The sequence below is a fragment of the Amphibalanus amphitrite genome, unplaced genomic scaffold (assembly GCF_019059575.1).
Source record: "Amphibalanus amphitrite isolate SeventyFive unplaced genomic scaffold, NRLGWU_Aamphi_draft 001234F_arrow, whole genome shotgun sequence".
Classification (NCBI taxonomy): Eukaryota; Metazoa; Arthropoda; class Thecostraca; order Balanomorpha; family Balanidae; genus Amphibalanus; species Amphibalanus amphitrite.
Genome location: NW_024882727.1, coordinates 130,871 through 146,820, shown reverse-complemented (window position 1 = coordinate 146,820; position 15,950 = coordinate 130,871). Strand labels below are relative to the sequence as shown.

At 50.9% G+C, this 15,950-nt stretch overlaps 1 protein-coding gene across 6 annotated transcripts in view; it reads right to left on the bottom strand.

Annotated features, from left to right (window-relative positions):
- The window catches only part of LOC122371355 (ankyrin repeat domain-containing protein 17-like), a 68,164-nt gene that overhangs the window by 32,782 nt on the left and 19,432 nt on the right, over positions 1–15,950 (bottom strand). For 2 of the 6 annotated variants that reach the window (XM_043347616.1, XM_043347617.1), the window contains exons 4-18: positions 12,052–12,199; positions 11,246–11,393; positions 9,716–9,867; positions 8,342–8,392; positions 7,436–7,609; positions 6,870–7,018; positions 6,113–6,251; positions 5,281–5,357; positions 4,273–4,402; positions 3,555–3,770; positions 2,941–3,042; positions 2,355–2,481; positions 1,724–1,887; positions 947–1,138; positions 109–276 (exon numbers count right to left, since the gene is read on the bottom strand). In XM_043347616.1, coding sequence (XP_043203551.1) covers positions 109–276; positions 947–1,138; positions 1,724–1,887; positions 2,355–2,481; positions 2,941–3,042; positions 3,555–3,770; positions 4,273–4,402; positions 5,281–5,357; positions 6,113–6,251; positions 6,870–7,018; positions 7,436–7,609; positions 8,342–8,392; positions 9,716–9,867; positions 11,246–11,393; positions 12,052–12,199 — 2,137 coding nt within the window. Of the gene's footprint in view, positions 1–108; positions 277–946; positions 1,139–1,723; positions 1,888–2,354; positions 2,482–2,940; positions 3,043–3,554; positions 3,771–4,272; positions 4,403–5,280; positions 5,358–5,697; positions 5,715–5,963; positions 6,022–6,112; positions 6,252–6,869; positions 7,019–7,435; positions 7,610–8,341; positions 8,393–9,715; positions 9,868–10,971; positions 10,988–11,089; positions 11,127–11,245; positions 11,394–12,051; positions 12,200–15,950 lie in introns of those variants that run through there. The other 4 variants (XM_043347618.1, XM_043347620.1, XM_043347621.1 and 1 more) reach the window with 4 other exon arrangements.

Genomic DNA, 15,950 nt, shown 5'->3' with positions numbered 1-15,950 from the left:
TTCCCCTACATTCCTGTCCCTCCTCCCTCCCTCCGGCCTTCTCCCTCTTATCCCTCCCTCGATGGTACACGATTCCCATCCCTCCCATCCTCCCTCTCTCCCACTCACGGGCTGTTGTCCAGTGCCCTCTGCGGCCGCCGGTGGCGGCTGCTGGGGCGCCGCAGCGGCCGCCGCCGCTGCTTCAGCCAGGCCTGGCAGGCCGCGTCTCAGTTCCTCCGGCATGCGAGACGCCAGCGTGCGGGTTAGCTGGGTCAGCTTCTCAATCTCCTCGCCCTCCTGAGGAAAGGCGGGGTGAGAGAGTGGGTGAAGTGGATGGAAATGATTAAGTGAGGCTCGTCATGCATGTATGTTGGTAGATAGTTGCAAGCGCATATGTTGCATAAGCAGAACCAATAACGCGGCTCCACAAGTAGCCTATAACTGCCCATCCATCCTCATTACATTATAGGTTTCTATGATCTAAAATAGTTGCTTCTTAATATTGACGGTCAGGACATTACGTTACATCACAATTCCAACAAGTTCTTCCCCGCCACACACCATATGCCAAGTCAATTCAATGTCAATTATTCGCCACTTGCCATAAAACCACTTATTTTCTAAATGGGATATCTTCATACTTATATCCTAAATACTCGCCTTACCCCTGGAGGGAGGAGTTGACTCCCACAGTCTTCCTAAAATATTTCCTATCCACTGTCTTCCTACCATTGTCCCGGGCTCACCCCGACTTCAGTTCCTTCCCAACTCTGGACTCTGACCACACAGTCTTCCTAATATGTATCCCATCCACACACCATCTTCCTACATCCACCCACCATCTTCCTACGACGATCAGAAATGATCCTGCATCTACTAGATGGAGTCGACGAAATTATAAGTCTAAAGTAAAAGTAAGTCTACAATTTCCCTCGTTCCCTCGTTCTTTCTTCCGCTCCAAACCCACCTGATCTCCTACATCGGGCCTCCTTAACATCTCGCTGATGTACTGCTCCAGTCGATCGGAGGTCGCCCGGCTCAGGGCCGCCTCGTCACCCACATCCAGAGCCAGCAGACCGGGGTCAAGGAGGTCCGTTGGGGAGGTGACGCAGCACGGCTGGGTCACCGGGGAGGACGGCGTGTACGGCGGTGTCTTCATCTGTGGGGCAGAGAAAGGGGTAGTGTGAGCATGGTGGTGTCTTGAAACACACCTGAAATACACCTGAAAAAGCCGCATTGTAATCTTAAATGCGTACACACTATACATACACCAGCTGATCGTTGATTCTTCTCTACTTTTTTCGCCTTTCTTCTTCCTTCAAAAACGCTATCTTTCAACTAGTATACGTGCCATAAGCCTTGGCAAAGTTGGCTTCACACGTTATGTTAACGAACGTTAAGCCTTTCTGATGTCCAGAAAATACATATTCTTTCTCCGCTCTCCCAAAATATTATTTATCACAATGCACACCCACACACACACACACATACCGGTATCCCATCTACTCACAGAATTATCTCTAATACCCTCACCTTTAACCCCTAACTCGATTAAAATTATCGTTTTCGATTCAAAATATCACCAGTTTCGATTCAAATTATCGCGGCGAACCGAACGCGGGAAATGTCGAGTAGTGGGTCCGTGGTGTCATTCGCAACAAGCACTGCTTAGCGGGGCACCCGGGCCCACAGCCACCCATTCATCCATTCGAACAAAATTTATTTAGAAAAATCCCCTACTCACCGTGTAGATGTTGTCGGCCTCTCCCTGTCCGACGGACCGCGAGCGACGCCTCTGGCAGGTCTGTTTCCCGGCCGCCGTCTCCCCGCTGCCACCTCCTCCACCTCCACTGGGCTGGGCGGGCAGCAGCTCGAACGAGGCCGAGCCGGCCGCCGCGGCGCCATCCGCTGCGGGGAGAGAGAGGGAGTTTGAGAAGGGAGTGTGAGAGGTAGCGAAGGAACCTCTGGAGAGTACAAGTGGAGTAAAAGTTCTGGAGTATAAGGGGAGAGTGTCTTCTATTCCGTGCTGTGCTGACTGGGGTCTAACGCAATCAAGTACAGAAGCCAGTCACAACAGTCACAAGATTCTGCATCAGCCTCAAAATATGGCAAATAAGTTGGAGAAGTTTATTGTTTTGTGTTTGCTAAGGTTAGTTAACCAAAAACTTATACCAATGGAAATTCAAAGAGTCCAAGACTAGCAATCAGAGTGACTACGAATTACTCATGTAGCTGAGTAAAGTCATCCGCTAAAATCGGTACAAGTGTTATCACCCATCATAGTACGTTATCAGACATAAAATCAAGTGTACATCACTCATCGTCACGTTATCAGACATAAAATGCCACCACCACCGTTTTCCCCAGATACGTACCGGTGTGGTAGTGCGCGGTCGAGTTGACCTGGAGGGACAGATCGGTCTGCGCCTGAGAGGCGGCCACGCGCGCAGCCGCCGCCGCCGCCGCGTCACCGCCCTCGGTCGTCTCGAAGGCGCCCGGCATCTGCAAGTGGCGGTGAAGGGAAATGAACATTTGTCAGCAATGGGATTCGAACCTACATCATCTAATCCGTGATAAAATGTTTGGTTCGCTGAGATTATAACTATGTATATCAGCGCGATAAATTCCTTCTCGCGCTGAAATTTGGACATAAATAGTCAGGTACTTTAATAGTTGTTGGGTTCAAAACCATGACACAGCAAGGATAAACTAATGCCTATCTTGTAATTCGAGCCCTAATCATCATAATCATTTTCCCCGTTCTAAGATTCGAATGCATACTCGTCATGCAAAAACTTTGTCAGCGGAAGTATTCCAGCACAAGCCGTTACAATTGATTTTGTCAGATGCGCGATTCGAACGAACAAAATTTCGACAAATTTTCTGTCCACACTAATAATCGAACAAAAACCATCACGATAAATGTTCCGCCCGCGCTGGGAATCGAGCCCACGCGCCCACCTGCGCCTCGGTGAGCGGCTGGATGTCGGGGTAGTCCATGAGTAGCTCCACCACGGGCGTATGGCCGTTCTTGGCGGCCTCCATCAGCATGGTAGAGTTGTCCTGAGGAGGGAGAGGAGGTAAGAGGTCAGAGGGGTCAACATGTCATGGTTGATAGAAAATACGAATCACGAGTCAGTAGGCACACAATGAAGATAATCCCAGACTGAATAGCATCATCAAATTAGTTTGCTGAGTGCAGCTGTTGCGTTGCTGGATAATGCCTGGTTTTTATATTGATGTTTACATTTACTTTCTATATACTTGGATAGGCTTTGATTAATTGCAAGCCCATCTAAGACTTATTACGACTTTTTATACGTCTTCATCATGCAACTAAAAAGGCAAAAACAGAAAAAAATCCCCTCTACTTTCTCAAATATCTCGTTCATACCATTCACAGCCTCTCTTCCACATTACGGTTAATCCCGCTCTCAGATCGAATCAGATTATTCCCGAGGTGTCGGCTTTTAAACACCAACCCATAACTTCACATCGCTAACCCGGTACCTCCTACCCCATCCCTTACCCCCGTCCCATCAAACCTTCCATCAAATCCCTGAAATCGAACTCACCTTGAGTATGTGGTGCGGGTTGGCTCCATGCTGCAGCAGGACCTTTACCACATGAAGGTGCCCCCCGTGGCAGGCCAAACTCAGCGCCGTGTGGTCATTATTGGCCGTCGCTCGGTTGACGTCAGCGAATCGACTCAGGAGGAAGTTGACGGTACAGAGGTGGCCGGCGCGCGCTGCCTTCATCAGGGCGGTGCGGCCGCCCTCGGCCGCGTGCTCCTGTGGAAGGACGAGGGGGGAGACAGTGTTACAGAGGGTTCCTGAGGTCGAGGATGTTGAAGATTGTGATCCATCAGTGGGAGGTTGGACATAACCGGAAGCAGTCACAGTGACAAATAAATACAAAACGCTGATACCTTAGCTGCATAACTTGCACTGCATTTTTGTAGTACGGAGTGCACTACCATACGCCACCAACCAGTCGGTGTAGTATACTTTTTAGTAGATTTTCCCTACACCTAGGTAGGTATATTTTGTAAAAGTTTCCCAACAGACACGACTCGCCAGCGGCGCTCCATGATAGAGCAAAACCTTCGACTACGTCAGTAGTGTATTTTGTAGTCAAGTAGTATCCACATAATACCCTACGCATGAAAGTACCCTAATAACTCCCTACTCACAATTATATCCTAATACCCAGCAGTGTATTATATAACAATATAGTTAAATCAGCTGTGACACTGTAGTGCAAATCTGTAGTAGATTCCCCTACATCACTCACCAGAGCGGCGCCACGGTCTAGCAGCACCTCTGCCACGTTAGTATGACCGTTCTCACAGGCGTAGGTCAGGGCCGTGTCGCCGCCCGTCTGGGTGACCGCGTTCACGTTGGCTCCGCGATCGAGGAGGTACCTGAAGTGGTAGAAACACGTTAGAATGAGATGAAAAGGGCAGCTATGCGGATCTAGGAAGGGAAGTATGTTAAGGCAATTGTTGTGGGTGGGGCGTAGTGGACGGAACAAAAGACTGGTCTAACACGACATTTCTGTGGACGCCGACTGCAGGTACAATCATACCCAAACTTCCCGTTTTCTTATCGTGACCAGCATCTGGGTACTCTCTACGGGTCATGGGTCCCGTGATAGTCCTAGTTTGTACTTCACAAGACACTTCTCAGGGCTCTGTGATTTCCCAGTTCCCCTATTATCCCCCAGTCGTTCCCGCTATTCCAACTGACCATCAAAAGGTGCCCCTCCTAGCCGGGACCCTCGTTACTCCCGTTCCCCTGCTATTTCCGCTATTATCCCCTAGGTAGTCCCCGTTTTCTCTCACCTGACCAGCTCGAGGTGCCCCTCCTGGGATGTCCCACGCTATCCCCAGTTGTTACCCTAGTTTTCTCTCACCTGACCAGCTCGAGGTGCCCCTCCTGGGGTGTCCCACGCTATCCCCAGTTGTTCCCCTAGTTTTCTCTCACCTGACCAGCTCGAGGTGCCCCTCCTGGGGTGTCCCACGCTATCCCCAGTTGTTACCCTAGTTTTTCTCTCACCTGACCAGCTCGAGGTGCCCCTCCTGGGGTGTCCCACGCTATCCCCAGTTGTTCCCCTAGTTTTCTCTCACCTGACCAGCTCGAGGTGCCCCTCCTGGGGTGTCCCACGCTATCCCCAGTTGTTACCCTAGTTTTTCTCTCACCTGACCAGCTCGAGGTGCCCCTCCTGGGAGGCCTCTCGTTGACACTCGCTATACCGGCGTTACCCCCTCATTATCCCAGTTCTTCCCCTATAAGCTCTCACCTGACCAGCTCGAGGTGCCCCTCCTGGGAGGCCTCCATCAGAGGAGTTGAGGCTCCGAGCTCGATGTCCGCGCCCGCCTGCAAAGCGTGGAAAAGAGTCAGAGACAGAACAGAGAAGCAGCTTTCACAGTCATCATGCGGGAGGGAGGGCGGAGCTTAGTCTGCGTGCGGCTGCGTATGGGAGTTGATGTTGCCTCCATGAGGTCTTTGAGTCCCACGAGGGGCGGGGTGGCGGTTACCAAGGCCTGACGAGACACGCCAATTCGTGACAAATCGCTCTATTCGATATAATTTTGCATGAGACATTAGTCCGCTGTCTCTCCTCGTCCCAATACCCCGTATACTATGATCCTTCATCATTCTTCCGTGCCAGCATTTAAGTCTACCACTACCTATCATACAGCCTTTCCTTCCATACCTGTATAAGGAAGTCTGCCACCTAGCCCAAACCGCCAAAGCAGGCCGTCTCCCGAGTCTCCTCACTTCTACCCTCCTTCTACCCCCATACTACCCCATACTATCCCGTCCATACCTAGATAGGGAAGTCTGTCACCTCGACGAGCCCGCCACAGCAGGCCAGCGTCAGCGCCGTCTCCCTCACTTCTATCCTGCTTCTACCCTCATACTACCCCATTCTACCCTCCATACTACCCCTATATTACCCCCATTTTACCCCATCCATACCTGTATAAGGAAGTCTGCCACCTCGACGAAGCCGCCACAGCAGGCCAGCGTCAGCGCCGTCTCCCTCACATCTACCCTGCTTCTACCCTCATAGTATCCCATTCTAACCACCATACTCCCATATTACCCCCATTCTACTCCGTCCATACCTGGATGAGGAAGTCTGCCACCTCGACGAAGCCGCCACAGCAGGCCAGCGTCAGCGCCGTCTCCTGGGTCTCCTCGGTCACGGCGTTAATGTTGGCCTCCTGGGACAGTAGCAGCGCCACCATCTCCTCATGCCCCTCCCTGGCGGCGGAAATGGTGGGTTCAAATCTCGGAACGGACGGAATTTTTACAGCCTGCAGGAGAGTAAAGTGTAAACCATGTGTTTTATCATTTATGACGGCGTTAATGTTGGCCTCCTGGGACAGTAGCATCGCCACCATCTCCTCATGCCCTCCCTGGTGGCACACAGAGCGGAAAACGTGGGTTCGATTCCCAGGACGGGCGGAAATGTTCACGAATGTGAATTTAGATATTTTTGATAAGATTCTTAAAAGCAGTGGAGTAAATATCCAAAGTGATTGAAGAAAAAAGATGACATATTCAGGTACTTCTGCTCTTCCAAGCTCTTGTCCCCTTATACACCCACTGACACCCTCTCGACCTAACAATCGGTCCATCCCCTTCTGAGACTGACCTGGAGGCCTCCATGAGAGAAGTGTGGCCCTCTTACCCCCTTTATACCCCCTCTGACTGACCTGCCGGCCTCCATGAGGGGCGTGTATCCCTCTTACCCCCTTCATACCCCCTATTACCCCCTTTATACCCCTTTGACTGACCTGGCAGCCTCCATGAGGGGAGCACATCCCTCTTAAACCCTTCATACCCCCTATTACCCCATTTATAACCCCTCTGACTGACCTGGCGGCCTCCATGAGGGGCGTGTATCCCTCGTCGTTAACCTCCTCGATGTTGGCTCCCCTGTCGAGCAGCAGCAACGCCAGCTCCACGTGGCCGCCGCAGGCAGCCAGCGTCAGAGGTGACTCGAAACTGTCCGCCGGCATGTTGACCTGAGGGGAGGAGAGGTCGGGTCAGGTCAGCGTCAGAGGTCAGCTCAGCGGCAGAGGTGACTCGAAACTGTCCGCCGACATGTTGACTTCAGCAGAAAGAGGGAAGAGTGCAGAGGTTAGGTCTGAGGCGACAGCTCAGGTCAGGGAAGATCAGGTTTTATCCTCTATCCTCTTCTTCCCATATCATACAGCGCCCTCATCCCTCTTTCAATCTGGCCTCGCCTCACTAATTTCACATATTATTTCCCAATAACACCTTCAAACTAGCAGTATATGAGTTTTCTTCTTCCATCCGTTTCTCTCCCTCTCCCCCTCTATCTCGCTCTCCCTCCCCTCCCCTCCCCTCCCCTCCCCTCCCCCTCCCCTCCCCCTCCCCCTCCCTCTCCTCTCCCTCCCCCTCCCCCTCCCTCTCCTCACCTGCGCGCCGGAGTCGAGCAGCAGCCTGGCCACCTCCACATGACCATCCATGCTGGCTTCCATCAGAGCCGTGTGCATCTCCTCGGTCTTATGTTCCTGGTCGGCGCCGGCTCCCAGCAGGAACCGCACCATGGCCAGGTGGCCCTTGTAGCAGGCCAGCGTCAGCGCCGACTCCTGGAGAAGGGGGAGAGAATGTTGTCAAAACAGTCAGAGCAGAGAATTTGAAGGTTGCCATTTGTGATGACTGAGGCAGCTAAAACCAGGGCAGGGGCGGGAAGGACAGAATGGGAGCATAGTCATCGCCAGGTGGCCCTTGTAGCAGGCCAGCGTCAACGCTGACTCCTGGGGGAGGGGGAGAGAATGGTGTCGGTCAAAGCAGTCGGTAATGATTGACAAGTGACAACTATATATGGCACATGACTGAGGCGGTGGTGAGACAGGAGCAGGGGGCGGGAAGGATAAAATGAGATTTAAACTATCGGCCAGGTGGCCCTTGTAGCAGGCCAGCGTCAGCGCTGACTCCTGGGGAAGGGGGAGGCGTGGTTGTTAGAACAGTGGTTTATGTTTGAGGCAGCGGGTCAGGGCGAAATCAGGATGGGAATCGAGCCACGGTCGAGTTTTTTTTTAGCAAGAGAGTGCAAAGCTGACATCTGGTGAAAGGGGAGGGGTGGCGGTTAGAGCAGTGGCATTAAGGCCAGGTTTGCAACAAGATGGACTCAAAAAGCTGCCTCTTCTTCCTTTCCCGCAAAACTAAGGCTCTCTACCTTTGAGTGTGACATCCAATTAATCGCCCATATATCCCCTTTCACCATCACACTCGGTATGCTCTCATCGTTGGCATCGCTTCCTTCGTCAATTGTGGTGCTAGCTTTGTATTTGGATTCCAGTTCCCGTTTTTCTCGGTACCTTGAACTCGTTGGAGTGGGTGTTGATGCCGGCGCCGTGCTCCAGCAGGATCTGTAACACACGAAACGGCAACGTCAGGAGCAGCACCGCCATAGACAACGTTCTCATGGAGGGCATCGTCGCAGAAAGCATGGGTGTGGACAGCACAGTCATAGAGATCGTGTATTGTTACACACAGAGATATAAAGAACAGCCAGGTGAACGAAGAACAGTCATAGGCATTGTGTATCGTCATACACAACGAAATATGCGTGTAGTGTTATACAATTAAACACCATCGTAGTAGCATGTTAAACATCTTCGGTATGTTATGGCTATGCAGAATCCTTAACGTGTTGAATATATTTACGTCACATTACTGATACCAGCATAAATTTGTCATAATGTTTGACAATTGTCATAAATACATAAGCAAATGACTTCGCTTTATAAGCGGATTTGGACAATGAGTATCGACCAAAAACCCGTTTGTAATACGCACTTATTATGTGCATGCGCAAGCCTGGCATTACTATTAGCATTTTAGCAGCATTAGCATCTGAGGCATCGCTGGACCATTTCGTGTCGTTCACCCCACCAGTATTGTGAGAAGGCAGACATAAACAGCATAGCTGCCATTGCTAGGCAGCGACGAAACGTCAAAACCATTCCAAGTTCGCAGTAGTAAACGGTATAAAACGTATGATGACATTAGTGATAGCAAATGTCGAACTCTTTACATGGCATTCTATAGCTACCAGCTGTGGGGTTCTCACGAGCCCGTCACGTGTTATTTCACACGTGGCCCAACCCAACATAGCACACGTGTTACTGTTTTGAGACATGCCAGAGGCCACGTGTGTGCCACGTGTTTAATATGCGTGTATAATATACCTAGTTACACAATACACCTTACACAAGCATCACGCATCAACCACGTGAAACACTGACGCAAATCAAAACGCATCAAATTGATCATGTGCCTCAAACGATTTAAGTTATGACAACCCACATGTTAGGTGTTAGACATACATGTGTAAACGCATAACATCACAGAACGTCACATCATAATTTCGCTACGCATGTTTCACGTGTCGCCCTACCACGTGTGTTCTTACCACGTGGCACACGTGTCCGGTGACCCCGACCCTGTCAGTCATCATAATCTCCCTACGTATGTTTCACGTGCCGCCCTGCCACGTCTTCTCTCTCACCACGTGCTACACATGCCCAGTCCCTGCCACGTGTTCCTGTCACGCTATGCATGTCACACGTGTCTCATCACGCCACGTGTTCCCACCACGTGTCACACGTGTCTCGCCACGCCATGTATTCCCACCACGTGTCACACGTATCCCCTCCCGCGCCACCACGTGTTTCCCACCCGCCACGTACCTGCGCCACGTCCACGTGTCCGGCCGAGGCGGCCTCCATGAGGGGCGTGTGGCCGTTCTCATTGGCGTCCTCGATGTTGGCGCCCGCCTCGAGAAGCGCGCGAACCACCTCCACGTGGCCGCCCGAGCAGGCGTACATCAGGGGGGTGTTGCCTGCGCGCGGGGAGAGGGGGAGGGGGGTTAGTTGGAGGGAGCGGACAGGCGTACATCAGGGGGTTCAGCTGCCTGCGCGGGAGAGGGAGGGATGGGGTTAAACGTTGGGGTGGAGGGAATGATGATGATGATGAATTGGTGTTTTTGGGCGCCCGGACTACAGTGGTCATCGGCGCCGGGGGTGGAGGGGTGATGGCAAGTGTCGCCAGGGAGAAAGGGAAGATAGCGCGCAAATGGGGCAGTTACGAACTCAAATCTGCGAGACAGGCACATGACTGATAGATGGACCAAAAGAGGTAAGCCCACACTACTGGCACTCAGTTTTAATACATGAATGACAGATCCAAGCGTAAACGAACAACTAACAGCAATCAAGCTCGACTGATTTTCATCCTTTCTTAAACACAGCCCATGTCAGCCAATGCATAACGTATTTCGTGCTAACACATTGACACATTACTCCTTCGGAACTATCTTCGTCCAGGGTTCGCTTTGGCGATCATTGCCATGACAACCAAGTTGTATCTCTCATGGCGGCGAAGATAACTCCATTATTGGACAGAAAGTACTTTTGCTCATTGATTCTCCGGAGTGGGAGCGCAACAACGCACAAGCGTCATCCGCGCGTTGTCATGGCAACCCGCGTACTACATGAGACGCTGGTCACGTGTGCGCTGATGGCGAAAGAAAGATCATGGACGGATAAAGTCGATTGCCTCAGGCATTAACATTCATGCGTTTATTGATCTATGTGCGGGATCTATTTGTGGACGTATGTGTGTATGTGTAACTTGGCTTTGAACTGGTCTTGGTGTTCAGAATATACTTTGACTATGTTTTACGTTTAATCGATCCACGGCCATGACTACATTTGGCCATGACATGACACGGCCATGACACTACTACAGTTAGTTCCTGAGCCTACGAGCCCTGTCTTGATGTTTACTGTGTGTATATGAAATACCTATAAATGTGATACACGCTCAATCAATGTTGATTTACACCAACTACTTTCCCTGCGTTCACCTTTCCCCGTATTTGCAGGTTAAGCTTTGAAAGTTATTTTACAGTATCCTTACCACATTACTTAAAAAAAAAACACACCTGAGCTGCTCTGGGCGTTGACATGGACTTGGTGTTCGATCAGTCTCCGCTCCACACACACACCAACTTTTTCCCAACTTCACCCCAACATTTCCCCAGCCTTTCCCCAATGAGTCACCTGAGCTGCTCTGGGCGTTGACGTCGGCCTTGTGTTTGATCAGTTCCCCAACATTTCCCCAGCCTTTCCCCAGCCTACCTGAGCTGCTCTGGGCGTTGACGTCGGCCTTGTGTTTGATCAGTTCCACAACAATACCCCAGCCTTTCCCCGACCCACCTGAGCTGCTCTGGGCGTTGACGTCGGCCTTGTGTTTGATGAGCAGCCGCACGACATCCACGTGGCCGGCCGTGGCCGCCTCCATCAGCGGCGTACAGTCGCCCTTCATACCGCGGTCCTCCACGTTGGCGCGCATGGCGAGCAGTACCTGACAGAAAGGGGGAGAGTCAGTACATGTACTTAATATTGTACGGTCAGAGGGGACGCGAGCTGATTTCAATGCCATCTTTGTCAGACTAGCTTCCTTGATAACCACTGACATGAAGTCCCAGCGTTTACATTTTCCCTCCGGTAAGGCTACTGGACTTCGCTGGCAACCCCTTATTCCTTCGTCCACTTATTCCTTTACCTTTTCCAATGCCTAACCCCAACTTGACTCTTTTCTAGACTATGCTAGCTAAACTCTTCCTCCACTGACCATTACTGGCATGTCACCATGTCACATGTCTTTTTGTCACCATGTCACATGTCTTTTTGTCACCATGTCACATGTCTCTTTGTCACCACGTCACATGTCTCTCTCTCACCATGTCACATGTCTTTTTGTCACCATGTCACATGTCTCTTTGTCACCATGTCTCTTTGTCACCATGTCACATGTCTCTTTGTCACCGTGTCATATGTCTCTTTGTCACCATGTCACATGTCTCTTTGTCACCATGTCATATGTCTCCATGTCACCATGTCACATGTCTCTTTGTCATCATGTCTCTTTCCCATGTCACATGCTCGCGTTCCTTCTCCTCGAGCTCACCTCAACACATATATTTTTACACAGTACCCTCCCACCTTCACTCTTATCTCACCTGAGCGAGTTCGTAGTAGCCCGAGTGGCAGGCGAGCGAGAGGAGCGACTCTCCCTTGTCGGTGGTTTCGTTGACGGAGGAGCCCTCGTCCAGCAGTCGACGGACGGCAGGGACGTTACCGTGCTGACACGCGTCGACAAGAGACGGTCTGTGGAGGGAGGGGGTCAGAGGTCAGTGTTGGAGGGTCATGGGTCATGTGAAGGGTCAAAGATCAAGGGAGAAATTCTGAGGGACACAGGGCGTCAGGGGCCAATGCACGTGGGGTTAAGAGGGGGTTAGGAATCAGAAGAGAGGACGGAAGGTCAGGGGTCACAGTCAGAAGTCAGGGGTCACGGGTCAGCTGAGGGGGCGAGTGAGGAATCAGAGTATTGCTTGAGATGGTCTGAGGGACTCAGAGGGTTCAGACCTAGAATGGCGCAATAAGAGTTCTAGGAGCACGAAGCAATGCTAGAAAGGTACGTGAGGTTCAGAAGAGATGACCTGAAGGACACAGTTTTTCAGAGGTTACTTGGACCTTAGGTCAACCGTCAAGGTCAACGAGGTAGCAGGTCATCATAGAGGGTTAAAGGGACAAAGGGACGGACATCATCATCAAAGGGTTACGTAATTAGCCAAGTATCACATGAGGGGTCACCGGTCAGCCTACAGGAACTCTGACCCAACTAGAATCCTCCCGGTCAAAGTCTCCACGAAACACGCCGTAAAAAAACGGCGACCCCGTCGCCTAGCAACGGCCGTGGCGGCGGGCGGGCGCCTCCACTTTCAAGGTCGCAGACGTCGTGGACGCATTATAAATAGACAGGGGAACAGGCTGTGTAGAGTGGGGGGAGGGAAGAGAGAGTGACGGCGAGTTCCAGGAGTCGTGCGTGGTAAGAGAAGTGCATAGGGAGAGAGTGGATGTATCTCAGTGACCAGCTGCAAGAGTCTAAAATTAGTCAATATTAAGTCAAAATTCACGTCGGCAATAACAGGAAAAAATGGTGAAATATGTTATATAACATGATGAGATGGCATTAAGTATTTCAAAGTAAATGAAACCGAGGGTTAAATGAGATAATTTTCAACTGCGAACCTTGCTACAACACAAAGAAGCCTTACATCAGCAAAAACGGACAACCACCACAAAAAAATGACCCAACATCGCCACCCGCCGTCGTCAGAACCTATACGTCAGACGACAAAACATGTCGCATTCCTCACCCCCCCCCCCCCCCCAGCGCGTTCTGTCCACCCCCAAACCTGTCTATGCCGGGTCCGTGACATGGCTTAGAGTGTAACGGCCACTTCAAGGACAACACGCATTTGGGGGGGGGGGGGAACGGTGATCCAATGAGCTACGCCTAAAACACGAAGCTGGTAAACATTGAAATAAAGAAATGGAACGGGACTAAATGTTCATCCTTGATTAGGTTTTCAATGGGCTAAGCATTTGATTGCAGTTTCTCGATCAGTGACAACTTATTTGTATTATTTTAAAGTATAGAGTTTTGCGGAAAAGATAATTGCAAAAAAATGCATTCAGATAAAGTATGAGAATCCAGGGATAATTGGTGAGAACCAAATTCAATTATAGGATCACTAATAACTCAGCGATCACAGACTGCGGTACAAATCAGCACAAGTTATGTAAAAGGTCAGGCGAACCGCAACGTTACCTTGAGCCTGCATGATTAAGCTGACATTCACGCTTCATCCAAAGATCACAGCACGACCTGCCCCAAGGTATCCTTCACCCAGCCCTACTCCACATAAGGTGCAGGTATAGGGCATGTCACTAGTCATGGACTCATGCGCCCGTCCCCCCCCCCCCCTCACCACCGACCATTCGCGTGACCCACTGCGTGCGCGTCTTATCAAGCCGCGACGCAAAAACACTCCCCTACTCTCTCCTCGCCGCCTCCCTCACTCTCTCCCTTCCACGCCCATCGCTATCTTCCGTTCGTGGCTTTGCGTGAGTGGGGAGGGAGATACATGGCTTTGGTTCTAACGACTTTGGCTTTGGTAATGGCTTTGATGAGTAAGGTGCGGTGAGGGCTAGGGACTGACCACAGGTGTTTGGTCGCCTCAGATGTGCGCTCGTTTTTTGTTTACTGCTTAGGTTTTGCCTCGGGCTTGCTTTTGCCTATCTGGTTTTTCCTCGAGTCTGGTTTTGCCTTCAGTTGTAACTTGCCCCTCGAGTCTGGCTCCACATCGTTTGCATTTTGTCTCTGGTCTTGTTCAAGCTCTGTCTTTTCTCCTACTACCCCCAGAAGGCTTGCCTTCTCTCCTGACCCAATCATGCCAGCATCTCGCTGTTTTTCCGATCGCCAATCACGTGATATCACTACCATCTCCGTTCGTCGTCACGGTAGAAAGTCACATGATCGGCAGACATCTTTTAGGGCGTCTCCTTATGACTTGGTGAGCGTCCCATATAATTTGGAAATTATTTAAATGCATACCGACCACAAAATTAAACATTAGATCAACTCTAAATTTAACTCAACGTTCTAAGAACTACACTGAAGAACTTGCCAAACCAGCCAACCTTTTCTTATGTTCTTTTAAGCGATCTATCAAGAAGATTTCCACCCTTTACAAGTTCGCGAGAAATGCCATCACAGATTCTAGCTAGACAAACCAAGGCCACGTATGTTGCTGAGTCACGATTCTAGTTTTTAACAACTTACAAATACAAATCCGCAGCGCTTAGCCGAGAGTTCTGCCGCTAAAAAGATACTTTTATTTGTTTATTGGGGCGTTAGGGCGCGTCGTCTGCTAAGGTAACAAGAAACGTTGTGTGCGAGAAAAACAGCTCCCTTCTTTAGGTCATTGGACTCTGTCTTTTATAAATAAAATTGTAGAATTAAATAGCATAGGCCGAACACGTAGCCCCCACGCATCACCGCATGACTTTCACTTTTGTAAAGCCACATCCAAACTCTGACCGCCACTCTATTCGTTTTAGCTCATCCATGTCCGAAATGCCACACAGTGAACCCCTGGCTACCAACTCCAGCTCCCAATATTGCATGACCGAACCACCGAGCTGAGCTCTGTGGTCAATGACCTCGTGACCTTTCAGTGACCTTTCGGTGATGCCTGTGACCCCGCCTCGCATCCGGTGACCTATGGAAACAACATCCCAGCTCCCCTCCTCCTACCATGCCCGAACCAATCCTGACGGCTTTATTCTTGAACAAAGTTCCGACATATGGCCTGGGAATTGTGGAAAAAACATCACAAACCATCTCCTTTCGCTTCCCGTTCGACGTTCGTCCTGACCAAGCTTGCCTCACATTTGGTAAAATGCCGATCAAAATACCTCAACTCAAGCAGAATGTCTGATTCTGGGACCACTACCCAAACGCACCCCCAGCTTACTCATAAGTCCCAAAGAAGGGAAGTCGACTCTGCAAAGCACCAAGCTCATCAAAACTTCTTTGGAATATCTGTAGACGAGACCGCGGGTCGTGACTCAAGCGCACCCTAACCCACCCACCCCTTTAAAAAGGACAATTGACTCTTCACAAGAACCCCAATAACGCCCACACAACACCAGCCATATGCGTCCCCACAGCGTTTTAACGAGTAGCGACAGCTGGTTTGCCCAAATAAAATCGATAGGCACCCCAGGCAACACTATTGACGCTCGAACACAGCCCTCTCCCCTCCCCGGGGTGCCCCCCCCCCCTCCCCTTCCCTCACGGCGACACCCATTCGATTTACGTCACACAGGCGTCACTCATGGACTCCCCCCCCCCCAGGTCCCCTCGGTCACCAATACCCCCCCCCCCCCCTCTCCCCGGGTTCACGGGCTAACGTAACCTACCAACGCGAGTCCAACGTCCGACGAACGACTGTTCACAAATCGATAGTGGCCAAATTCAAGGTTATCAGCGCGAGTTCGTGTGAATGGG